Source organism: Taudactylus pleione, unplaced genomic scaffold (assembly GCF_031769625.1).
Source record: "Taudactylus pleione unplaced genomic scaffold, aTauple2 ptg000093l, whole genome shotgun sequence".
Lineage (NCBI taxonomy): Eukaryota > Metazoa > Chordata > Amphibia > Anura > Myobatrachidae > Taudactylus > Taudactylus pleione.
The window spans coordinates 38,344,912-38,372,084 of NW_028284495.1; the positions used below are offsets into that span (position 1 = coordinate 38,344,912).

The 27,173-nt window shown below is 46.0% G+C and overlaps 1 protein-coding gene across 1 annotated transcript in view; it reads right to left on the reverse strand.

Moving 5' to 3' along the window:
• The window catches only part of APCDD1 (APC down-regulated 1), a 69,799-nt gene extending 46,526 nt beyond the window's left edge, over positions 1 to 23,273 (reverse strand). The window contains 1 exon segment of the mRNA XM_088469813.1: positions 22,921 to 23,273. Within this exon segment, the coding sequence (XP_088325939.1) occupies positions 22,921 to 22,984 (64 nt within the window). The 5' untranslated portion in view covers positions 22,985 to 23,273.
• Between the last annotated feature and the right edge of the window lie 3,900 nt (positions 23,274 to 27,173).

Here is a 27,173-nt window from a genome sequence, read left to right on the forward strand (position 1 = left end):
ATTGCAAGAGTAACTTAATGGTCTTATGGTGCATATACACGGGACGATTGACAACAATATCGTTGTTTGATCTCCCAGGTGTGCTGGACAATCGATATTGATCATCCAGCACACCATGTACCTACACAACGACTATAACGATGATCGCGAGCAAGTTGACCTGCATACACGGGCGATGGATAATATTGATATAGACCATACGTGCCCACGCATCGCAGGTTGTTGGTGAGTTTGCAGGGTCCTTAAAATGAAAGATTAAAATGATAACGATAACATTCAAATCGCTCCGTGTGTATGCGCCATAAGCGTCGTTATTATGGTGAATGGGATCAGGTAACCCTGCAGATCTGGAGTTATTATAGGTAACTAATTAACACAGATTTGATTACTTAAAACAATCATTAGTGTGTTGCAAATTCTGAATCAAGTAAACAGTTTCTAAAAAAAATGGGATTTTGGTACCTACCGGTAAATCCTTTTATCTGATTCCACAGGGGACACTGGAGGTGCTTACGCTGGGGTATAGAGGCGTGGATAACTGGAGCCGGCACTTTAAATAATTTAGAAGTGTGAAGCTTCTCCCCCTCTATGCCCCATCAGCCCTCAGTTTAGAAAATGAAGACCGAGAGGAGATGGAGAACAAGCGGAGTAAGAAAAGGATAGAAGAACACACAATAACTGTATCATACAACATACGGAACAAGCCGAACAGCCAGGCAAAGAGCGCAGAGGTGGGCGCCCAGTGTCCCCTGTGGAATCAGAGAAAAGGATTTACCGGTAGGTACCAAAATCCCATTTTCTCTTTCATCCACTAGGGGACACTGGAGGTGCTTACGCTGGGGACGTCCCAAAGTTTTCCCCCACGGGCGGGAGCGCTCTGAGGCGCCTGCAGAACTAGGCGGCCAAACCGGGATGCCGAAGAAAAACATCAAATTTGTAAAACTTGACAAACGTGTGAACTGAAGACCAAGAGGCCGCACGGCACAATTGTGACGTGGAGGCTCCTCTACTGGCCGCCCATGACGCACCCACAGAACGCGTGGAATGAGCAGAAATGGACGAAGGAGGCAGACGGTCGGCACTAACATAAGCCAGATGAATAGTCAGCTGAATCCCACGTGCCAAAGTCTGCTTAGATGATGGACAACCCCTCCAAACAGCATCATAGAGGACAAAAAGCGACTCAAACTTAAGGAGGGACACTGTCCTGGCAACATAGGTGCGGAGAGCCGTAACCACATCCAAGGCAGAAGAACCACCAGAGTCCTCCACCAACGACGGTACCAGGAAGGAAAGCGGCTACCGTCCGGAGTTCTGCCCTATCAGCATGAAACACAAGGTAAGGTGCTTATCAGACATAGCCCCCCATTGTGAAACTCTACGAGTCGAAGCAAGAGCCAGGAGGAGGACCGTCTTTCAAGACAGGTACTTAAGATCAACATCCTTCAAAGGTTCAAACATGGGCGACTGAAGAAACAGAAGCACTAAGTTTAGATCCCAGGGAGCAATTGGAGATACGAAAGGGTGCTGCGCGCGCAAGACCCCTTAAAGAATGTCAGCATCTCAGGAAAAAGACCAATTTCCTTTGAAAGGAAAATGGAACGGTCAGAGACTTGCACCTTTAAGGTTCCTAGATGAAGGTCAGAATCCAGACCTGTCTAAAGGAAAAGCAGAAACCGTGGATAAACGAAAAGTCCTAGACAGAAGACCCGACTGGAACACCACGATATAAGCACGCCAGAAGCGATGATCATGCGCAGCCGAAATTGGCTTCCTGGCACGTATCATGGTGGGAATAACCGCGTCTGGAATGCCACTGCGTCTTAGGATATCGGTTTAAAGAGCCACCCCGTTAAACGCAGTTGCGCTAAGTTGGGGTGTATGAAAAAAACCTCGCTGTAGAAGATCCGGGCGCATAGGAAAGGACCCGGATCTTCTGTCAATAGAGACCGAAGGTCCGAGAACCAACTTTTTCGAGGCCAGTTCTGAGCCACGAGAATTACAGAGGCTGTCTCTTGTTTATCCCTTTTTAGAAGACAAGGAAGACGCGGAATTGGAGAAAAAAGTAAACGAAGTCGTAGATCCACTGACTTGTCAGAGCGGCTACTGCTTCCGCCTGCGGATCTCGAGTTCTTGACACATATACTGGGAACAATTCAGTCGTGACGCCATGAGGTTCACCTGAGGACATCCCCATCGACGTATCAGCGCGCTGAACACGTGTGGATGAAGCTTCCATTCTGGATATCCTGTCGACTTAGGTAATCTGCTTCCCAGTTGTCCACACCCGGGATGAATACCGCCGACGGTATTACTTACTGGTTCTCGGCCCACCGGAGGATCTGAGTTACTTCTCGCATAGCCATGCGACTCAGAGTTCCTTGTTGGCAGTTGATGAAAACGTCTGCTGTCGCGCTGTCAGACTGAACTCTTACTGGATGAGCCCTTTAGAAACTCTGTTGCCTCTATCAGAGCATTGTTCGCTCTGAGTTCCAACGCATTTATGGCCCACTTCTGTTCTAGAGGGGACCCTTGAACCTGAATGTGGTAATCGAGGACTACTGCTCTCCATCCTCGGAGGCTGGCATCCGTAGTTACGATTATCCAGTTCCACACTCCGAATCTCCAGCCCGCTAAAAGATTGGTGGATTGCGTCCACCAGAGAAGGCCACTCTGGTAACTGGCTCAGACGGATCTGTCGCTGTAGAAGCAGATGAGACCCTGACCCCTGGAGTGAAACCAGCTGAACTGTAGTGCTTCGAAAGCAGCTACCATCTTTCCTAAGAGACGCAGACAAAGAAGCATTGACACCTTCTTTGGTCTGACGACCAACTGGACTAACCACTGGATATCCCTGGCCTTGTCTGTTGGAAGAAAAAAAATAAAAATAAATAAAAATCCTCTGTGATTGATCTGATAGAAGAGATACTGATGGAGCCTTGACCAACAGATCGTCCAAATAATGGATTATGTTCACTCCTGATGACCGAAGGAGAGCGATCATGACTGCTATGAGTTTGGTGAATATGCGGGGAGCTGAGGATAACCCGAACGGCAATGCCCGAAACTGGTAATGATCTTTCAATATGGCAAAATGCAGAAAAGCTTGGTGTGGTTCCCATGGGAACATGGCGATAAGCATCCTTGATATCCAGGGATAATATTAACTCCCCTGGTTCCAAGCTCGCACCAACGGACTGCAGAAATTCCATTTTGAAATGATACATCTTTAGATACATGTTGAAGGACTTTAGGTTCAAGATGGGCATGACCGCACCCTCCGGTCTGGGCACTACAAAACAGGCTTGAGTAAAACCCCATACCTCGCTGATGCTCCGGAACTGGAACTAACACAGATGACACTACTAGAGACCTGATAGCCTCCTGTAGAACTTGAAATGCTTGCAAGCGGGCTCCCACCGCAGGTGACCCCAGGTGGGACAGAAAACCGTCATGCCACCTGTTTTCTCAGCTGGTTTAGATTCTGGTCTACGTGCAACAGTGTGTGGACGACCTCTACCTCCTCTCGGTTGCGTAGGAGCACCTCTGGCTCTACCATGAAAGGAATAAGGGGCTCCAAAGGAATGAAACGAAGGTCCAGTCTTCTGGGATCTGGAGCAGTAGACGGGAGGAAAGAGGACTTACCCCCCCCCCCCCCCCCCCCGTGGCCTGGGATATCCACTTGTCCAATTCTGGGCCAAAAAGCATGTCACCCGTTAATGGTAAACCCTCAACCGCACGCTTGGACTTTGCGTCCGCCTGCAACCACAGAGCTCAGCATCCTGAAATAGCAGATGCAGATATGCGATCACTAATCTGACTAATATCCTTTGAAGCTTCTCCCAAGTAAACTGCAGACTCACGGATGTGTTCTACTAATAGACGTAATTCTGGTCTGGAATTACCAGAGTCCAAACCTGAAATCAGCTGGTCAGCCCAGCAAACCACAGCCTTGTTAACCCCGGCGGTAACAAGGGTAGGACTAACTTGAGCTCCCGTTGCGGTATATATATAGATCTTAGTGTTGTCTCCAACTTACGATCCGAAGTGTCCTTTAAAACAGTAGCTCCCGGCACCGGTAGTGCTGTTTTCTTAGTGAGACGGGAAACAGACGCAGCTACAGGAGGAGGTGTTTCCCACTTCTCCATCATGGATGATGGAAAAGGGAAGCTAGACGGAAAACTACGCCCAGATGCATAACAGGTGCTTTACCCTCTGCACCATCTCTGGATACACATAAAATAGTCAGTGGACGTGGGATCTGAACCCAGGTCTTGAAATTTTTAATTGTTTCCAGGCCACTGATAATTTCTTGTAAAACTTCCTCCAATTCACCCTCTACGGTATCCTCTGTGGCGAGGAAATCTTCGTCCGACTCCTCTGACTGGAAAACAGTCATTAGAATACGCTTTTGAGACGGGCTTTGGTAGGAAGTGGAGTGTGTAGGCACCGCTGTACCCATCACCTGAACCAGGGTGTCTAGAGACTTGGTAAAGTCAGCTACCCAGGGAGGTTGAGACCTGCGCGCCTCAGCCAACTCTGATGTTAAAGTTGACATAACTCCTACCATGTCAGTGGCCCATGGCGGAGCAGGATAGCTAGTAATCGCCATCTGTGAATCTGTTGTTACATAAGCATCACATAACGTGGACCCAGTGGCATGTGGCATGGTCTGTTTGTTGATACACTTGGAACAGACAAACAGCCTTTGAGAAGCCTTGGTTCTGTTGGACATGGTACACACAGTCACCCAGAGAAAACACAGCATACAACAGAAAAGACACAGACATATAAAAACAAGAAGGCTGAGGGACACAGAGGAGAAACCCCCTCCCACAGATCAGATTCCCCTGCACTTACACACACACACCCCCCCGCGCACACAGCGGGCCGCTTACTTCCTCTCTGCCCCGCGTGTAACAACGGGGAGAGGGAGAGCCAGGCGGGAGGAAGGAGAGCAGGTGGCCACGCTTGTAGCGCACTTATCACCTGTCCCACGCTACTGTTACAGCGGGGAGAGGGTGAGCCCGGCGGGAGGAAGGAGAGCAGGTGGCCGCGCTTGTAGCGCACTTATCACCTGCCCCGCGCTACTGTTAATGTCCTCCCCCTCTTAATGAGCTGCCCGGCACCAGGGTGAGCCGGGTGCGCGCTTACCAGCGGGAGGAGGGTGAAGGACAGCAGTGGAGCCGCGTGTAGCTCTCTGCATTAGCTGCCCAGCATACTAAACATGTAAAACCGCTGGGCAGCGGCGGGGCTGGGAGCCGGGGGATGCGCAGGTGGTTACTCACTGCGTGGTCCCTGATAGAAGTCTCTCTGCAGCTTCAGCACTTCTCTCTTCCTTGTTGAGAATGTGCTGTGGTGGTAAGGAGCTGTCAGTGCTTTTCATATAAGCGCTGTGCACTCCTTCCTGCCTCCTATAAGGCAGGGCGCCAGGTACCCGGACCCCACCTTTAAAGAGGTGGCGAAGGGTACCTAAAAGTGTCAAAAGATGTAAAAATAAAGAAACCTAAATACATAAAATATATGTATTGCTGGAGCACAGCAGATTGTGACCAGCTCCGTAGGCACATTTTCTAAACTGAGGGCTGATGGGGCATAGAGGGGGAGGAGATTCACACTTCTAAATTATTTAAAGTGCCGGCTCCAGTTATCCATGCCTCTATACCCCAGCGTAAGCACCTCCAGTGTCCCCTAGTGGATGAAAGAGAAACAAAGAAATTATATTTACTATTAGATCCTAACTAACCCAAATAGTTCTGCTACTTTTAAATTTAGCTTGTGTCTGGATTCAGTCAGAATCTCATGTACACTAGGGCCTTTGACAAACCTAAAGTTTGATTAATTTCTAATATTTGTTTTTTAAATTTAGGCTCAGGGGTTATGCTCCATCTCATATTTCAGTGTCACTGCTATGATATGAACTGTAACACTTTCTCTTTTAGTTTAATCATCCATCAATACCTCATTCAATATATGCAAGTTTAACATTCACATATTGAATGATTAATGATGTGATCCGAAAAAAAAGCAAGAAGAGGTGGTTTGCAAGTGACATTCTCCTCACACAGGCGTTTGAAGTGATCTAGCTGAAAGAAAAATATATTGGTTATATTACTACCTGTACTAGTCTTATCATTATTAAGGTCTATTTATGCTGATTTAGTGTTTGCTGCATAATGATTGTTTGCCAGCCAGGACTATGCAAATAAGTCCGTGGTCTCTGCATTATGGTCAAATATAACATGGCAAAAGTGGCATAGAGAACGACTGGCATCCACAATGTTACAAAGTATAAGGTGCCTACACACTAGACGATGTGTTCGCCATGCGATATCATGAGCAATTTCCCTTGAACTCTCCCCGGCACTCCAGGACACAATGTGCAGCTAAAGCTGCACGATGTGTCAAAAGATCTATTGTGCACGATCTAAAGATTTGCGGATCTTTAGATCATGCAGGATAGCACAGACGGTGTAATGGTTAGCGTTTACTGCCTCACAGCAATGAGGTCATGGGTTCAATTCCCACCATGGCCCTAACTGTGTGGAGTTTGTATATCTCCCTGTGCTTGCGTGGGTTTCCTCCGGGTACTCCGGTTTCCTCCCACACTCCAAAACTATACTGGTAGGTTAATTGGCTCACAAATTAATCTGTGTGTATGTGTGTGCGCATGTGGTAGGGAATATAGATTGTAAGCTCCACTGGGGCAGGGACTGATGTGAATGGTCAAATATTCTCTCTGTAAAGCGCTGCGGAATATGTGTGCGCTATATAAATAACTGGTAATAATAATAATAGCAGACAGATGCTTGCATGGATCAGGGATATCCATGATGCATGCATCTACAGCATCTGTAAAAAAATAAAACACAGATGCACAGACGGATCAGTGAGATCAGTCTGTGATGCAGTGTTAAAAAACAAACAAAAACGAAAGCCTGAGTGAAATTTAAAAAATAAAAGCCGTATAGTGAAACCCTGCCGCTAAGCTCTCATTCGGGAAGTACTGTACTCGCGTATTTGCATTTTTTTGTTTAGCCAAGACCCCATGGATTGCCTACATGGAACGAAGAGGACCCGAACTTCGCATAGGAGACGGCGAGTATCGATTTTTTATTTTTTTTTACAGGTACCCTATGGATTCTACTGGACAAGGGGATGTGATGGCTACAGGGATACATAGGTATATGAGATAGTGTGTGCATGTATGTTTAATAAACTTTTACTTTGTACGGTGTGTGTCCTGTGTTTATTTTAATATAGCTTTTGATGTGGAACTACAGGTACCAGCGGGCCCGTAATGCCCCGCATGCTGGTACTTGTGGCTCTCCAAGTACCAGCATGCAGGGGAGACTTGCTGGGACCTGCAGTTCCACAGCAAAAGACAATAGTTACACTTCTATATTTTACACTATGAACCCGGCACCCACCGCCCAGGTGTGCTGGGGATAGCCCCGAACTATCAGCCTAGGCCTGGGGTGCCCTGGAGAGGGGGACCCCTTTATTGGGATATCCGACCTGTGCTGACTAGCGGTCAGGATTAATGCTTCGGTGATAGGATTCCCCTGGCCGTGGCTTTAGCCCCCCCGCTAGAACAAGTTTGGCGCTGGTTCTGTCAATACATTTTTCTCCCCTGTATTTCCAGAACCAGGACCGGATCAGAGCCCAGTGCTGGTTGTGCAAAATACGGGGGACCCCTACGTCGTTTGTTCCCTGTATTTTGGCAACTAGGGCTGGTTCTGACTAGCCCGGTGCTGGTGGAGCTTAAATACGGGGGACCCCTATGTTGTTTGTCCCCCGTATTGTGCACAACCAGCACTGGATCACTAAGCCCGGCTGGTTGCCCTTTTTTTTTTGGGGGGGGGGGTGTATTCACAGGTTTTTCATTTTTTAGACACAGATGCACGGACGGAAATCCTTCCATGCATCTGTCTTCATGCTTGCAACACGCATCTCCCTGATCCATGCCTGCAAGCATCGTATGCGGATTTGAACAACATATCATACAGGCATAAACACTGTACTATATGCTGCCAGATTGTGTACGAGATTGGCAGATCTTACCTGCAGTAGGCAAGATCTGAAGATGCGATGTACGACCCACAGGGAGGCGCATCGGCATCGTGATTGGACACACATATTTTACACAATCTGTCGTTCTGATGCGTCGGAATCGGGCAAATAGTGTAAAATATCATCTAGTGTGTACGCACCGATAGAGTGAGCAAAACTATCATTTGCTGAATAAAACTGCAAAGTATGTGTGTATTGGGGGCATAGATGAGGGGGCATAGATGAGGAGAACAATCTACCTGAAATCATTACAACAGAAGGACAAAATCCAACACTCTCCTGTGTGTTCCTGTTACTCTCCACCTTATACATCTGCTTTGTGCACAGCCTGGGCACTGACTAAGGTCTCTTACAACTTCTATACACCGATTTCTAAATGCCGCTCATGTCCTTACCATCAAGCTGTCCCAGCCCTTCACCTCCTTCCCACCCCCCGTTCACACTCTCCTCTCTCCCTTGTATATTCACTGTCACTACCTACTTCCTCTAGCACTGCTTTGGCTGTCTCAGAACCGCCTGTTACTACACCATCATGGATCACAAGCATATTGCCTTAGTGCTGCGCCCCGCTACCATGTGCCTTCACAGTTTGCGTTCCATGTCTTTCTACATGGCCCCATCACCTGTTCCACACCCCAAAACGTAACTGTCCCAATTGATCCTACTGCCGCTCTTTACCTTACTCCCTCTATAATGGGATCTCTCACGAGCAGGGTCCTCTGTACATTCTAGGGCCAATTAATTTTCCTGCAAGTGCCACCGGAAAGGTTTCTGGCGTTTTCACAGACTACGCATCCTTAGAGGCTGATTTCTGCTTGCAGCCTATGGAAGTGCAAACAGAGATCAGCCTACTGTAATTGCTCCTATAAGCGATAGTTCACTGGTCGTTAATCGCCCCTCTGTTTTAGGTCAGTCCTTTATCTACCTCATTTGTACCTTGGATGAGTTTTTCCTGTATGCCAAGTTCAATTAATACCATTCAAGAATTGAATGTTCTGCTCAACTCCTTATCCCTGATCATGTCAGATGCATAAAATAAATAATAAAAATATATATATATTTATTACACACATACATATATACATACACACACTGTTAATTGCATCCCTGCATTTATCTTTCTGGACAATTGTATCCTTGAACCTGTAATTGTGGTTTATGTTCTCATGTAAGTCATATGCTAAGCACTGCGGAATCGGTCATGATGATGGAAGTATATCAGTGCCAATCTGTCTCTAGTTGTCGTAGCAGTAACTTCTACATTAGAAAGAAAAAGCCTATGGATCTAGTAGGCTTCAGTGAGAAAACAATGAAATACCATCAATTCAGCAATAATTTCATATTATACATTTGGTAAAGCCAGGTGTGAAATGTGAAATTCAGTGTAATGCAAATTCTGAAACATTCAAGTAAAAATGTTTCTAAACAAAATCACATTATATTTACTATTAGATCCTAACTAACCCAAAATAGTTCTGCTATGTATAAGACTGCTTGCATTTTTAACAAATTCTAACAAAATAAATATAATTATAGTCCAAGAGAAGTTGTTGTATGAAATGCCTAGTTTTTTGTGAATCAAATTAATAAAATATTGCAAAAAAACCAAAACACAATAACTAAAAAACACCAAATTCCTGCTGGTCGGGAACACGTCTAGTTTCTGCCCATCCTGAGAGGCGGGATAACAATTTTGCATAACATCTTGACCTGCCCTGATTGCATTGTCAGACAGACTTCACGCTCTGTCATTGCTACTAGTAATGACTGGCTAGTCACATGGTACAAGCACTAGTTCAACGTATGTCTAAGCTATGGAAGGGCAACGTTTTCTACTATAGATCCGTTTGTCGCAAATGAGAAAGTGAACCACAAGAGATAGGCCCCGTTATAAGCTTAAAATATAAGGACTTGTAATATCAGACAATCTAAGGCTTTTCTTAAAGCTTTGTGAATGTGCTTTATTGCTGATACTCCAAATGTTAAGGAATGGAACTACACTGTCGGATTTATTTTGCATTTATTTCAATGCTCCCTGCAGATGCAGAACTCACAAGTGTTAATGCATGGTACAATATAATGCAGTTCTATGGGAGGCTTTGCATGCAGTGTTAAAAGTCCAAGGTTTTGTCTATTCTTTTAACAGACATATGCACATAGTTGAGATGTGTATTAGTTTATAAAAACACAAACACAGTTAAGCATTTTAGCACATTATTAGTATATTATATGTATTTGTATTTTTCAAATATATCTAATGTACTTTATAGGGTATAAACTTTGATTTTAAACTGGTAACTGTGTAAATGTAAACATTACTAGCATGTTTGTATCACTCAAAGTTTATCCTAATGCCCTAAACTTATCAGGGCTCTAGAGAGAAACAAGGAAAATCCCAAGGGCTTCCACAAACAGACTGGGTTCCCTCTTCAGTTCCAATAGCAGCAGTGCTCTTAATAGTGATCCTATAATGGAGAAGCATATCAAATAAGTGTGGTACACCATGGCATAGGCATTGCTAAAGTGCCAGGACATAGTGTGAACGGACCCCCCAAAGCAGCAGGTCTAAAGATCACCAAGCATATAAAAAAGATGACCCTTTTGCATCATGTCGGAGGAGGGGGATCATATATGACTAGTAATTAATTTATTAACATTGGTGAGCACAGGTTGTGGGAATTAAAGATAAATGCTATGTCTTACTTATTAGGACAGAGACAAAACTGGCATCTTTGCTGGGAGTTGAGCTAGGTACACACTTGTACAATCTTACTTTCCATGTGAGGTTACTTTCGATTACACTTATGCTTGGAAGTCCCGTTCAAAGTGCCGATTCATGCGTACACACCTTCACAATCTAATTTGTGATCCAGGAAACTCATCTGTCTAAATTATCTGCTGAAAAAACAAAAGGCGGCACCTGCTGCTGGGGGAGTGTGGGCAGAAACATTCACTGTGTCTGATATTGTACTATCGAATCGGATGAAAATTATGCCTGACCTTTCAGTGTAACCAGTTCTCTTCTCAGAAAACATGATGGAAGGTGCCTACGCACTTAAGATATCACATGGACGAGTTGGGCTTTAAAATAACGGCCTGATGTTAGTATAGGTGTATACTCAAGTTTCAGCAACTACAGTGCCTGGGTTTAAGCAAGGGACCGGTACCTGGCACACTTTGTACAACATAGGAAGTTCCACCACTGCCCTATCATAATTGTGCCAAGTACAGGGGATATGCTAGAGCTAGACATAGCATTATAGTTTCTATGCAGACTATAAGCAAACTCACACATCTGTGGTACTTTATCTCTCTCCAAGGTTTGATTCATCTCCCCTTAAGTCTGTTTCTTGTTTGCCCACTCTGTCATATTTTGGGTCTCTAAGGTCAGATTACATTTCTCATAATCATACTCTGCTCCTAATTATATCATACTCACACAATACCCCAAACTTGTTTTATTGTAAGTATTACACGACATACATAAGTAATGTTGTTTTGTGATCAGTTGTGCTAATAACAATGTAAATTGTCAAAGTAATATAAATGTTAGAGCAGGTGTTCCCCCTCTACCCTATATCTTCATTAAGTGCTCTCCTTCATGTTGGTTAAAAAAATAAAGAAACCCTTTTTAAAATAAAACAAATAATATCCATGGAGTGGACAAAAGACATAGGAAACAGATTAAAAAAAAAATGATGTCAATGACCAACCACTCTGCATTAAATATCCAAAGAGGAGCATGGTGACAAATCACAGATAGCCCAAATATGCAATCCTTTCTGATGATCTAAATATATGGCTGAAGAGCATGCATTTTGTGATTGTTGCAGGAGTCTATATACGAGCCATTAAAATAAAGTAATCTGAAGGTGGCAACTGTCACGGCCAGGGTATTTCAGCATGGCGCTAGGCGAGTGTTACCTGTGAGGTCATTGTGGCGCGGGCTGTCTGGTGGCAGAGCTGGTGTCTGGCGGGGGGCTTTGGCTGCGCGCCTTGTTGTGCGGGCCTGTTGTCACTCTGCGCTGGTAAGGCCTGGCGGCGTCTCCATTCCGTTTGGCATGGGCGCCGCCATCTTGCCTTCTGGCCATGTGATGCGGCTGGCCAATCCTGGTGAGTCACATGTTCCCTCCGGCCAGTAACAGCACGGCATGGGGTATTTAGGAAGAGTCAGTGCCTTCCTTCTTTGCCAGTGCAACGTGTATCTCAGCCTAGCTGAGAGGGAGTTCTCTGTGCTTACCTGTTCCTGTGAATTCGCTGTCTGCCAGTCTGCCTGTCAGCTCCTAGCTCCCACTGGACTACCCCGCTTCCTCCATCACCCTTGCCCATACCTGAGTGCCTGAGCCTGCTGACATCCTGCGCTTCTGTTCACTACCTGCAAACCTGGCTTGATTATTTTCAGTTCACTACCTGCAAACCTGGCTTGATTATTTTTCAGTTTCACTACCTGCACACCTGGACAGCTCTAATTAATTCTACTTGGACATTAACCCTTCTACTCCCACCACAGAACTCTTTTGCACATTTATATATTCCTGGACTTTTATTTACTGCCATTATATGTCTACTCAAGCACTTATTAAAAATCCTAGTTTTATTTTCAAATCTGCTTCTGTGTTCGCTCCTGCTACCACCCCGGGTCCACAAACAACCCAGAACATCACAGTTTGCACTGGCCCCATGGAGCCGGCCACGGATCAGGAGTCAGGAGTGGATTTGTTTCGGTGCATTTCTGGTCGTTTAGAAAATCTGGAAAACATGCAGCATCAGATGGCTCAATTTCTGCAAGAGATGTCCAAGCGACAGGATAGTTTGCAAACTTCCTTTTCTACCCCAGAAGTACCAGCATCTACATCCGCATCAGCGTCTGGGAATACAGGAGGCAGATCATCTCCCCGCTTACATCTTCCTTTACCAAATAAATTTGACGGCAATCCTAAACTCTGCCGAGGATTCCTAAATCAGTGTGACATACATTTTACCCTGCAGCCTGACAACTTTCCAACTGCAAGAACTAAAGTGGCTTATATAGTCTCTCTGTTATCCGGCCAGGCCTTGGAATGGGCTTCCCCACTCTGGGAGCGCTCAGATCCACTGCTGGATAATTACGCAGGCTTTGTGTCATCCTTCAGAAGGATTTTCGATGAACCTGGGCGTACTGTATCAGCATCATCAAACATCATGACACTAAGACAAGGGGTCCGTCCTGTCAGTCAATATGCCGTGCAATTTCAAATTTTAGCATCAGAGCTCAAATGGAATGAGGATGCCCTCACCTCGGCCTTCTGGCATGGGTTGTCAGACCGACTAAAGGATGATCTAGTCACTCGAGAGCTTCCTACTAATCTGAACGACATGATTTCATTGTGTATCAAAGTTGACCTACGCTTCAGGGAACGTCAGGCTGAAAAAAACAGAACTGACCGGCAAAGGTCATTTACCCCCTCCATTTCTACCCGTCCCATTCCTTCTCCCACTGAAGAGGAGCCTATGCAGGTGAATCATACACACCTCTCCAAAGAAGAACGTCAGAGAAGAATGCAAAAGAACCTCTGTCTGTACTGCGGAGAGTCTGGTCACCTGCTGATCTCCTGCCCCCGTAAACCGGGAAATGCCAAATCCTAACTGACCCTGGAGACATCAAGTTAGGAGTTATGAACCCGTCTCCAAAAATTAAAGATTTCACGATTACCCTAGCCTTGGATCTTAAACCCAAATCTGTCTTTGCTACTGCTCTTATCGACTCAGGAGCAGCCGGAAATTTCATAACGTCTAGTTTCATTGATAAATTTCATATACCTTGTTTGTCTCTCAACCATGCTATCTCTCTGACCTCGATAGACGGACGCCCTCTGACTAACGGGATAGTCACCAAAGAGACTCAACCTGTATTGGTCCGAATTGGGGCACTTCATTCTGAGTCCTTAAAATTCCTGGTGATATCAGAGGCCTCTCAAGAAATTGTTCTTGGTCTACCCTGGTTACGTAAACATAATCCCAGGATTGATTGGAGTTCTACGCAGATTCTGTCATGGGGTATGGACTGTCAGAAATCCTGTCTTCCAAAAATTCGACCTGTGAGAAAGACAGTTTCATTAGTTTCTTCTGCCATTCCCAAGGAATATCAGATGTTCGCCTACGTTTTCTCTGAACAACAAGCAAATATCTTACCCCCTCATAGGGAATGGGACTGTCCAATTGAATTGATACCTGATAAGATGCCACCTCGTGGTCGTACCTATCCGCTGTCCTTGCCTGAGACTCAAGCCATGACCGAGTACATCCGGGACAACCTGGCAAAGGGGTTCATCTGCCCCTCTGCTTCACCTGCCGGAGCTGGGTTTTTCTTCGTTGGCAAGAAGGACGGTGGTCTAAGACCATGTATCGATTATCGAGGCCTTAATGACATTACTGTAAAAAATCGATACCCTCTTCCCCTGATTACTGAGTTGTTTGATAGGGTCAAGGGCTCTGTCATTTTTTCTAAATTAGATCTAAGAGGCGCTTACAACCTCATTCGTATCCGAGCTGGCGATGAATGGAAGACCGCTTTTAATACCAGAGATGGACATTTCGAGTATTTAGTAATGCCTTTTGGATTGTGTAACGCCCCTGCTGTCTTTCAAAGTTTCGTTAATGAGATTTTCCGGGATCTGTTATATGTTTCGGTTGTTGTCTATCTGGATGACATACTGATTTTTTCACCCTCTGTGGCTAAACATCAAGAACATGTTAAGGAAGTCCTGACCCGTTTGAGAGAAAACCACCTTTACTGCAAACTGGAGAAGTGCGTCTTTGGAGTGCCCAGTGTACCTTTTCTCGGCTATGTAATATCTGGCTCCAGTTTAGAAATGGACCCCAAGAAGGTACAAGCAATTCTGGATTGGACCCGACCTCAGACACTGAAGGCCATCCAGAGATTGTTGGGCTTCGCCAATTATTATAGACGCTTCATTAAGGGATTTTCTACACTGCTGGCTCCCATTACGGCCTTGACCCGCAAAGGTGCTAATCCTGCCCAATGGTCACCTGAGGCAGAGTCTGCCTTTCATCTTCTAAAACAGGCCTTCATCTCAGCACCAGTTCTTCGACAACCAGATCTGGACAGGCCTTTTTTGTTGGAAGTAGATGCATCATCTGAAGCTGTGGGAGCGGTCTTGTCTCAACGTTATGAGGACAACCGAGTCCATCCGTGTGGGTTCTTTTCTAAAAAATTCTCACCTGCCGAAAGGAACTACGCCATAGGTGAGAAAGAACTACTAGCTGTAAAGTTGGCGTTGAAAGAATGGAGATATTTGCTAGAAGGCGCCAAGTTTCCATTTACTGTATTTACGGACCATAGAAATCTCCTATTTCTCAAAAACCTCCAATGTGTGAGTCCTCGTTTGGCCCGCTGGGCAATATTCTTTGCCAGGTTTCAGTTCACCCTGACCTTTCGGTCTGGAGCACTTAATCAGAAGGCTGATGCCCTATCGAGATCTCTCCTCTGTGATGATCAATCTGAAAATCAAAGCAATACCCCTGTCTTGGAATCAAGAGTTTTCGCCGCATTACAACTTCAGCCTCCTACGGGAAAATCATTTGTGGCTCCGGAATTAAGGAAGCAGCTTCTCACTTGGGCACATTCCTCTCGCTTCGCAGGGCACTCAGGCACTCGGAAGACCTTGGAGTTCCTGAAAAGACACTATTGGTGGCCTTCTATGAAAGCAGACATAATGGAGTTTATCTCTTCCTGCTCCTCCTGTGCCCAGCATAAATCATCACGACAAGCTCCAGCTGGGGAATTGCTTCCATTACCTACTCCATCACGTCCATGGACGCATCTCTCCATGGATTTCGTCACAGACCTGCCAGTCTCTCAAGGTTTCAACACTATCTGGGTTGTAATAGACCGATTTTCTAAGATGGTCCACTATATACCGTTGAAGAAGTTACCTTCTGCCCCTGACCTGGCACAGTTGTTTGTCCAACACATATTTCGTCTACACGGCCTTCCTGCTGAAATTGTCTCTGACCGTGGTGTGCAGTTTACTGCAAAATTCTGGAGGGCTTTGTGTTCTGTTCTTCAAGTGAAGTTAAACTTCTCCACGGCCTACCATCCGCAAAGCAACGGCTCCACCGAGAGAGTTAATCAAGATCTAGAGACTTTCTTAAGAATTTTTATGTCATCTTCCCAGGACAATTGGGCTGCCTTGCTGCCGTGGGCTGAGTTTGCACATAATGCTTCCTACCACTCGTCAACTAACCAAATGCCATTTCAGGTTGTATATGGCCTTCATCCTCGTGTTCCCGAATTCCGAAGCCTGCCTGTTTTCGATGTTCCGGCCGTGGAGGACACGGTGCAGAATTTTGCTGCCATCTGGACTCAAGTATGGTCTGATTTGTTGAAGGCATCCTCTCGCTATAAGACCCAGGCCGATAAGAAGCGTAGAATAGTTCCACGCATGCAAGTTGGAAGCCAGGTCTGGTTATCCACCCGGAATCTTCGTCTGAGGGTTCCTTCTATGAAATTTGCACCACGCTTCATCGGTCCCTTCTCCATAACAGAAGTCATTAATCCAGTGGCCTATCGTCTACAGTTACCCCCATACCTAAAAATCCCTAATTCCTTCCATATTTCCTTATTGAAGCCCCTGGTCCTGAATAAATTCCATAGTGCTCTACCTGCTTCTCCTCAAGTCCAGACGGAGAGGGGAGTTGAGTTTGAGGTCGCCCAGATCTTGGACTCTCGTCTACGCAGAGGTCATCTACAGTATTTGCTGGACTGGAAAGGTTACAGTCCAGAGGAACGTTGCTGGACCGATGCTCGTGATGTCCACGCTCATCAGGAGATTCCATTCTGCCCATCCGGAGAAGCCTGGTGAGTGTCCTGAGGCCACCCCAAAAGGGGGGGTACTGTCACGGCCAGGGTATTTCAGCATGGCGCTAGGCGAGTGTTACCTGTGAGGTCATTGTGGCGCGGGCTGTCTGGTGGCGGACTTGGTGTCTGGCGGGGGGCTTTGGCTGCGCGCGTTGTTGTGCGGGCCTGTTGTTACTCTGCGCTGGTAAGGCCTGGCGGCGTCTCTATTCCGTTTGGCATGGGCGCCGCCATCTTGCCTTCTGGCCATGTGATGCGGCTGGCCAATCCTGGTGAGTCACATGTTCCCTCCGGCCAGTAACAGCACGGCATGGGGTATTTAGGAAGAGTCAGTGCCTTCCTTCTTTGCCAGTGCAACGTGTATCTCAGCCTAGCTGAGAGGGAGTTCTCTGTGCTTACCTGTTCCTGTGAATTCGCTGTCTGCCAGTCTGCCTGTCAGCTCCTAGCTCCCACTGGACTACCCCGCTTCCTCCATCACCCTTGCCCATACCTGAGTGCCTGAGCCTGCTGACATCCTGCGCTTCTGTTCACTACCTGCAAACCTGGCTTGATTATTTTCAGTTCACTACCTGCAAACCTGGCTTGATTATTTTTCAGTTTCACTACCTGCACACCTGGACAGCTCTAATTATTTCTACTTGGACATTAACCCTTCTACTCCCACCACAGAACTCTTGTGCACATTTATATATTCCTGGACTTTTATTTACTGCCATTATATGTCTACTCAAGCACTTATTAAAAATCCTAGTTTTATTTTCAAATCTGCTTCTGTGTTCGCTCCTGCTACCACCCCGGGTCCACAAACAACCCAGAACATCACAGCAACCTTGTTTAACTACTAACTGTCCCTTCTGCTTTGAACTAATTTACAATACGCTCTACTTTTTTTATTCCCACAGCCAGATCTGATCTTTTTCAGACATCTTTCTGGACAGTTTCTCAAACTAACTTTTTCTTTAAAAAAAAAAAAAAAAAATTATGATAAAACTGTGTGAACAGAACTAAATGTACAGCCGAAAACATCAGAAAGTTGGAACAGATCTTTGGCAAACAGGTTATGGCAACTCTTGATTGATTGGATAACACAAAACAGAGAATAAACAGCCGGGATTAATGCACAAGTAAAGTCAAACAGCATGCTCCTGGCAAGCAGTTATTCTCATGGCATAAGGCTAAATCATATTCCTCACACAAACACTGCTAAATACGTGTTGACTGAACAGAATGAGTACTAAGAAAAGATTGCAAACAAACTGACAGAGAAAACTTTACCTTTAAACTAATGTGATAAATGCCTGAATTGCTTTGTAAGATTTTCAGACAATTTCTTTCACCCCACTAAACACTAAGGGAAATCAATTGACTAAAGAATGACAATGCAAGCATTGCAGCGGATCTAACCTAGTCTTTCCTAAGAAAACACTGTTAAGTGTCTCTAAGTCTGCTCTAGCACGGAGAATACTAATAAATGCCAAATCCAGCAACTGCATACATTCAGGAGATCTCAACCATCCACCCATCAATCAATCAGCATTTACAATACACAAAGTAGGGTGTTATAGTGAAGAGATGGATCACTTGTGTCAGTGTTCGATTGCTAGCCGAGTTCTGAGCATTCCCCATGTAGCTGTTCTAGAGTCTAGAGCAGATGCCAAAATAATGATTGGGGTCGCACTTGGCTCTCAGACTTCTCCTTGGGGCCTCCATAACTACAGATGATAGCTGTGGCCCTCACTGAATTTTACCCACTGATCATAGCCCTCATACTTTTCAATGCCTGGTCTGGAGCTTTTACTAGAGAAATCCAATTATCTTAGGGATAGTTTCACCTTAAGTCTACTGTATGTTAGTGAACAGCTCTCATCCACAACTACCAGAACTGGAGCCACATCAGAGAAATCCATGGTTTAGGAGTGCTCCAACATTTTCCCACATTGGCAACCAAGGGAAGTTTAATCAGTGCCGAGTCACTGCTCTGTACAGGTCAACTGTGACTCAGTCTGTTCAGCGCCTGGCTAGAAACTGACACAACGTGGTTCAAGTTTAGGTTCAGTTCTCAGCATGGAACAAAAAGTTGTTGCTGCCCTGGTGGAGTATTCCTGAACTGCCAAAGTCCTGGCATGGAATTCGGCCATGTTCTTTGAGTTATGTTTCTTTGCCATACCATGGTCTGGAAGCACTTAAGGCCAAATATCACCAGCTAAACACGATAAATATTATGGGCAAATTCAAACAGAGTAAAAGACTTTGCAGAACAATTTCACTCATCTCAGCCACATTAGTTTTATAAGAATTTAAGGTCCATATTATGTATTTCTACAATTCTAATTCATTCAAACAAGCTTGCAGAAAATTCTATACAATTCTGATTGCTATATACATTCAAACCACGGTGCCCTAGAGTATCAGCATTATTTCCACAGCACCCCTGGGCCAAAAGTTTCTTATTAAGAAATTCAGCAAAAATGAAATGAAGTACATTGTGCTTATAAGTCACCCTTAGGGTCAGTTATGTGGTGATTGACAGGGCTGCGCTTCTTTTTATCCACATATTTGTTTGATTGGCAGCCATTAGCACTGGTTTTGCCTATCTCGCTGACTAAAAATAATTTGATTTGGTACTGGACCACCAACCTGAGGCACCCCTGCAAGTGCCCTGAGACCCCCAGTTTGGGAACCACTGGTCTACATCACAGATTTGCACTGCACGCAGCAGGTGTGTTTACTTCTTACAAAAATCTATCCTACAGAATAAAGTCAAGATCTAACTGCCCTGATTTACTACCGGTGTTTAAAGTATCAATATTATTAAATGGCATATACAATCTGATTTGCTTGGAATATATTTAATTTGTGATTCTCATTAAAAAACATAACATACATTTACAGAACAGATACTATGTATTGCAGACACCATAAATCAAAGGAAAATCAATCATTACTAGTTAATCTATAAAGTGAACTTGATAGATGTCTAACTCTCCTAGGGGCCTATTCATCAACACTAAATTAACATTTTTAAAGGACATTTTCCTTAAATAACGTTATTTTAGTATTCATGAAGCCACTTAGCACAGGAGATATCACTGATATCTCCTTGCTAAGTCCCCCTGCGTTAATTTCCACACTCCCCATACATTAGTATGGGGATATGGAAATTACGGTATTCATCATATTCCGAAAATTATGAATTTTCGGAATTTGATGGAGGTACTATCCGCCACTGTGAGGTGGCGAATAGCAGGTGAAACTTACCTGCTTCCAGCTGGACAGGTCCCCCGGCCTCTTCCTCCGGCGGTCTGGTGCGTCCTCTGGCTCCGGAGGCTGGTTGGACACTGTGTTCTCCCAGCAGAACACAATAAAGATTAGAAAAAACAAACAAACTTCCCCCCCCCCCCCCCCCTTAACTGTACTGTGGTCTGCTGGGAGACCACGTGACAGACCAGCAGGACGGAGCCGGAGGCTGCTGCGCGGACAGGTAAGTGCAGAAGGGGGGTGGCGGGGGGGAGGTGAGCGGAGGGGACACACACACAAACTTACCGCATGTGTAGGCAGTGTTGCGCATGCACTGGGTTAACGAATTTAACAGCGCATGCGCAGCACTGTTTCCAGCTACGGTAAGTTAGTGTAGACAGGGATAACTATCTATTTCCTGAAAAGCTGTCATCGCAAAAATGACAGCTTTTCAGAATAGATAGATATAGGGAGGAGGAATGATAAATTCCTCTGGTGATTAGGTAGAACTCCATCCGAGTTCTAAACCTAATTACCTCCAGGGAAAGTTTAGTAATGATGAATAGGCCCCCTAGTTTGAATATTATTATTATCTACTACTACTACTACTACTACTACTTAACTCTCCCTGACATAAGTGAATTAAATGCTCTAATATGTAACTAAAAACAACACAATGGAGCAACTTGCTGCTGAGCATGGTATCCCAGAAGTAGCTCCTTGTAACCTTAGATGGATCATTTTGTCTCCGTCACAGACATCAAAGAATCCAGACAAAGGTAAACTAAGGGGTCTATGTCTCAACCCCCTTTTTACTTAAAATGTTGTAGAAACTGTAGTTTCCACATGGTTTAAGTATCAGAGCTATTGGGTAGATTTTTTAATTATGAGGACTTATAATTTCTTATTGCAGCAATAACAAATGAAGTATCGTCTGGATATGTTAATATTCACATGCAGGGACACGGGTACTCCTTGGTGATGTGTAAAAGTAAAGCGATTGCTAATGCAATCACTTTACCTCTGGGTACAAGACTCAGCCACCCTACTGCACATTCGCTTTCATGGAACCATACATGTGCGAGTGTTAACTGCCGGGGACAGATCGGTAAACTTTGCAAAGTGTAGCTCATAGGCTACAATGGCTATCGACCATCTGATGATGGTGTTTGTTATACCAAGGCCAAGCTCTAGAATGCTTTGCATTCTGGAGCTTGGTAAATTGGACATTTTAGAAGCCCCCATAGAGGGGGCTGTTTTGTGATCAAAAATGGGGGATCACAGCAGATATCTTTGATTGGTGCTATCTGCTGCAGTCCACTGTACACACATATCCTGGTGATACTTAATGTTTGCAGGTACCCCTGAAGAGTGTTTTCAGGGGATATGCCACAAATATTTTTTTGGTGCTACAGATCACAGTCTCCAATATTCTTAATAGTCTAACCCCTATGTAACAAACTCTAAAAATCATAGCTTTTCAGAGCTTGGTCCCTTGGCACACACCATCATCAGATGGCGGCAGCAGCTTTGTGTCTATGGAGACATTCTTGAAGGACAGGGATCTTGTAATCCCTCTCCTACAACCTTTGTGCCCCTCCTTTGGTTTTCACAAAAAGACATTGCTGCGCATGCAGGGTCATAAAGGGAGTGAATGGATACGCATAGCTATCACCTCACTGCCAAGATGTCTCTTATCAGAGCTGATGTCCCAGCAAGAAAACGTTCATACATAGGACCCATAATTAGTTAAAAGACGCTGGTAAACGTGTTGTTATAGAGTGAAAAACAAAGTGGATGTACAGCAATCATTGATGCATAGAGCCCTATGTGTGCAATTATGTATACAGTGCTGCATAAACGTATTTTCACTATATCTAAATAACATTTATTAATCAAAATGTGATTAACACATTAAAGATACAAACAGTGCATGTGTCTACCATAGCTGTTGGCATTTACAATAGACAAGTTCGTTCCAGTACTAATCTATACATTATCGATATCACTATCATTAGGGCTTGAGTAAAAGGCATTAGGAATGCTGCCTGATGTATTCCATCTGATCAGCGACATAGCAATAGAGACAATGAAATAATTAGTAATGGTAAATGAATAATGGGGACAGTGTTACGTGTGTGTGTGTGTGTGTGTGTGTGTGTGTGTGTGTGTGTGTGTGTGTGTGTGTGTGTTAATTTCCCTTGCACTTGTAAAAGATGACAGCTTTTCGTGTGCACCTTAGGCCTTTCCAAGGTTGTAACTTTTTTGCAGTTATGAGCCCAAGGGAACCATTACTGCCTTAAGTTGGCAGATAAGGAAAATGTGCATTTTACATAGGAGTGTGTCATTTCTGCACCTAATTACCAGGTCACTAACCTTATATATTGCCAGTAAGTAGCAGATAAAAACATAGGGCATGATCATAGACAACGCTGAAAAATGATTGGGGGTGGGGGTCCTAATATTAACACCACATAACACTAAACACAAAGTCATGCATAGTCCTGCTCAGTGTAGTACCCACACAGCTGGCACCCATGATGACCGATCATCATTACCACACATTACATATACATTATGTCATTATATATTACACATTATAGATACATGATTTATTTTTACACCCTAATGGTGTGTGCAGGTCGCAATCACCGGTATTACGCTCTGTAGTAAGTAATGTGTGGGACACTGATGATGAGCACAGGGGGAAGAGGGCAGACACTAGTTACCCCGGCCAGCAGCAGTGCACATACCCGACACGATGAGGACAAGCAGCGAGCAGAGGACCGCCTGGGAACACGGGCTGCAGGGCTCCATCGCTTTACACACTCCGCAATCCTCGCACAATGTACAATCCAAACTGATCTCGTCACTTCTACAATTTAATCCAACAGACGAGAATCCCCGTGCTGTCCTCCTGGCTGCCCGGAGCTCATCATCGTACAAACTCCCCCGGTGCGTGTCTGTCCCAGTATATACGCCGGGGATACGCAGATCGCACTGTCCCTGTATACACGCTGCAGCGCCGCGGATGAGCAACACGCACCGTCCCTGTATACACGCTGCAGCGCCAGGGATGAGTACTCCTCACGGTCTCTGTCTCCTGCCAGCGAGTGAGCCGGAGCGTCTCCCCCAGTCAGTGCACTATAAGCGGAGGGGGCGTGCAGGGGGAGGGGTGTTTGACACCCTCTGCACTGTGCGCTGATATATATATATATATATTATTATTATTATTATTATCCTTTATTTATATGGCGCCACAAGTGTTCCGCAGCGCCTTACATAGTACATAGAACTAATAAGTGAACAAGAAACAAGTAACTTACAGTACATTACAGTGCAGGACAGGGACACAACTTATATACATTGCTGAAATAGTGATTAAAGCACTCACAATAAGCTGCCGGGAGTTGGCGGTCCCGTGTTAGGTGCCCTAATGGGGAGTAGAGAGTAGAAGAAAATGTAAAGAGAAGCACATGAGGGAAGAGGTCCCTGCTCATGAGAGCTTACATTCTAATATATATATATATATATATATATATATATATATATATATATATATATATATATATGTATATAAAATATATATATATATATATATATGTATGTATATATATATATATATATATATATATATAGCTATATATATATTCTTATGCCACTTGTTGCTTTTTTATATACTGTTTAATTCCTCTAAGCAATGTGCAAAAAAAAAAAAACTGATTTAAAGATCTGAAGCCCGCTGAGGAAGGAGTCCTTGGTTCACATAAGGGGGAGAGGCCGACTATCCGGTGGCCCCGCTTTTATCATGCGCTACGCAAATAACTCAAGACCAAGCATTTGTTTTGGGCTAACGGTCACAGGGTCTCATTCAGACCCGCTCGAATGCGCCTATGCACTCGCAAGCTGTCAATGATGGGGCACTGCGCACGTGCCGCGTGCACACGGCTCGTGCACAAGCCCCGGAGCGAGAGAGAAATTCTCCCACTCCAGCTCTAGCTACAAAAGGGGCGGCTGTCGATGTTGATCGACAGCTCGCCCCGTTTTGTAGTCGTGGTAAGGGGGTGGCCAGACAAACGGAGGCGTTCCTGAAGGAACGCCTGCCGTTTGCAGGCGGCCCTACTGACATCACCAGTGATGTCAGTAGGGTGCTTCCTGCTCTGTTAGAGCAGGAAGCTGCCTGGGGCTTGTGGTAGACGAGACCCTACCACAAGGGTCTCGTCACAAGCCCGATGGTCGCAATGGTCTTGACCATCGCGACCATCAACCTGGCCACTCGCTAAAGCTGTGGGTAGTCACCTACAGCTTAGCGAATGGCCAGGAGGCCGGCTCTTTGCAAAGAAGCGGCCGCCCTCATTCAGAGCGAGCGCTCGCATTTTGCGAGCGGCTCTGAATGAGGTCCACAGTTTTATTAAATCACAGCACACTTAAAAACACACAACAGAGATCACTGGCATGGAGAGTTGATGAGCAAGGCTTTCACACCATTAGTTAAAAATTGCACGTACGTACGTGTACAGGGGGCGTGTCTGGCCCAACCTTGTAGGCCGCGACAAGCCGCATCCTCTTTCCACCACATGGGGGGGAAATCGGCCCAACCTTGTAAGCTGCATCAAGCCGCACCCCCTTCTCTCCGTTCGTATGGGGGGGGGGGTGCTCAGCCCCACCTTGAAGGCCGCAGCAAGCCGCACCCCCTTTCTCAACCTGGGAACCCAGTGGCAAACGCAGGATTTCTAGAGGGGAGTTTCCAAATGCTTGATTTTAGAGTGAGTGTGGCCAGTCCATGAAGAGGGTAGAATTGGCACTTAACCAGCTTTAATATGCATCATGCAAAATATATTATGTGTCATAATTCCAGCATATAGAGGACCAGTGATCACAGTAAGTCATTAAATGTGGCAGTAGGGCCATCCTGCCTGAGCTGAATGTTTTTATTTTAGATGTGTGCACAAATCCAGAGCATGGGAGCAAGTCCAGGAGTCTGGGGGAGCAGCAGCAGAACCTAGCACTGCTCTGGATATATATATATACATATTGGGCTCTATAGCAGCACATCCCTAACAGTGAATGTTTTCCAGATATCCTAGTTGGTGCACAGGATATTTATTACTGACTGATACATGTTGAAAGATCCCCAGGTGGTGCTAATTATTTAATTTGTGATACTGAGAAGAACATGCAGTACTAGTAAAATTCTATTACATTACTATTCTATTGTGGTCATGGTGTGGGCTGGGGAGGGGGGTTTCCAGGCAGACAGAACCCCCCCTGCGTTTGCCTATGGAACCAGCTACCATGCCATACTCCCTTTGCTTTGCACCCCTCCTGTATGGCCCAGTCGTCTAAAGCTGGTGCCAGGTGTGTGGAATATTTACTGCCGAGTATGCCTGGCCCTCTGTAATCCCCCTACATACCTTGCTCACCATCTCCACCCACCACACAAGGACCCCCGCTTGCTGGGGACCGAAGCACCACCCTGCAACCTCTACCATCTGAGACACTCCAAGGCCTCCTGCAATGATTATTGGACAAGTCTAAACCCACATCAGACAGGTGCACCCCGTCATTCAGTGGCGGGCTGGACCGGGGGGCAGGGTACCATGTGCCCCCCGGGCCGCAGCGTCATGCGGGCCGCGGGCCGGTGCAGTCTGTGTCACTGTGACACAGACTGCACCGCGTGTGTAGCGCTGACCGGATGGAGTTTGGTCAGCGCTACACAGCACAAACACACAGCCGCCGGAGCCGGCAGCTGTGTGTTTGCTGTAATCAGCAGCCGCCTAGAGTCTGTCAGACTCTCATCGGCTGCTGCTGCTCCCACTGCGGGAGCCATCTTCCGGCTCCCGCAGTGGGTAATGGGAGAGCCGTCGTCATGACGACGTCTCTCCCATAATGCAAAGCGGCCAGAGGAGCCAGTGGAAGCGTCGGGACCAGGAGCGGGAATTTCAGGCAAGTGTTTTTTATTTATTTATTTAATTAAGTCTCTCTCTCTCTACTGGGGGGGGGGGCTACTGGGGGCACTACCAGGGGGGGGATTACTACTGGGGGCACTACCAGGGGGGGGATTACTATGGGGGCACTACCAGGGGGGGATTTCTATGGTGGCACTACCAGGGGGGGATTACTACTGGGGGCACTACCAGGGGGGTGGATTACTACTCGGGGCACTACAAGGCGGGGGACTACTACTACTGGGGGCACTACAAGGGGGGGACTACTACTACTGGGGGCACTACAAGGGGGGGACTACTACTACTGGGGGAACTACAAGGGGGGACTATTACTACTACTGGGGGCACTACAAGGGGAGGGGACTACTACTAGGGGCACTGCATAGGGGGGAGGGGACTACTACTAGGGGCACTACATAGGGGGAGGGGACTACCACTGGGGGCACTGTGAGGGACCACTGCTGGGGGCTCTATATAAAGGGCAATACTGGGGGTACTGCATAGGGGGGAGACTACAACTGGGGCCACTATTTAAGGGACATTGCATAAGGGTTACCACTATTGGGGGCACTGCATGGGGGGGTGGACTGCTACTGGGGGCACTGCATAGGGGGTACCACTATTGGGGACACTATATAAGGGGCTTACTACTGGGGGCACAAGGGGCACTGAACAAGGGGGACCACTACTGGGGGCACAAGGGGCACTGCATAGGGGGGGATCACTACTGGGGGCACTACTGGAGGCCTGCATAAGGGTGTTATCTCCTGTGGCACACGGGCACTGCATATGGGCACTACGACAGGGGGCTGCCCCTAATCTTTATTTTTACCTTACATTAATCCCATATGGACCCGCCTCCTCCCTGAAACATTTGAGGGGGGGCGGCGCCATAGCACGCACGTTCTTCGGGCACCCTGGCTACACGCTACTCCTCTGCCAGGGCCGCCTGTATGCATTTGCCCCCCCAGGCTAAAAGTTGCCAGCCAGCCCCTGCCGTCATTCCTGTAAAACCCTTTGCAATGTGCCGAAATGTCTCTGTGCTGAATGACACTCCT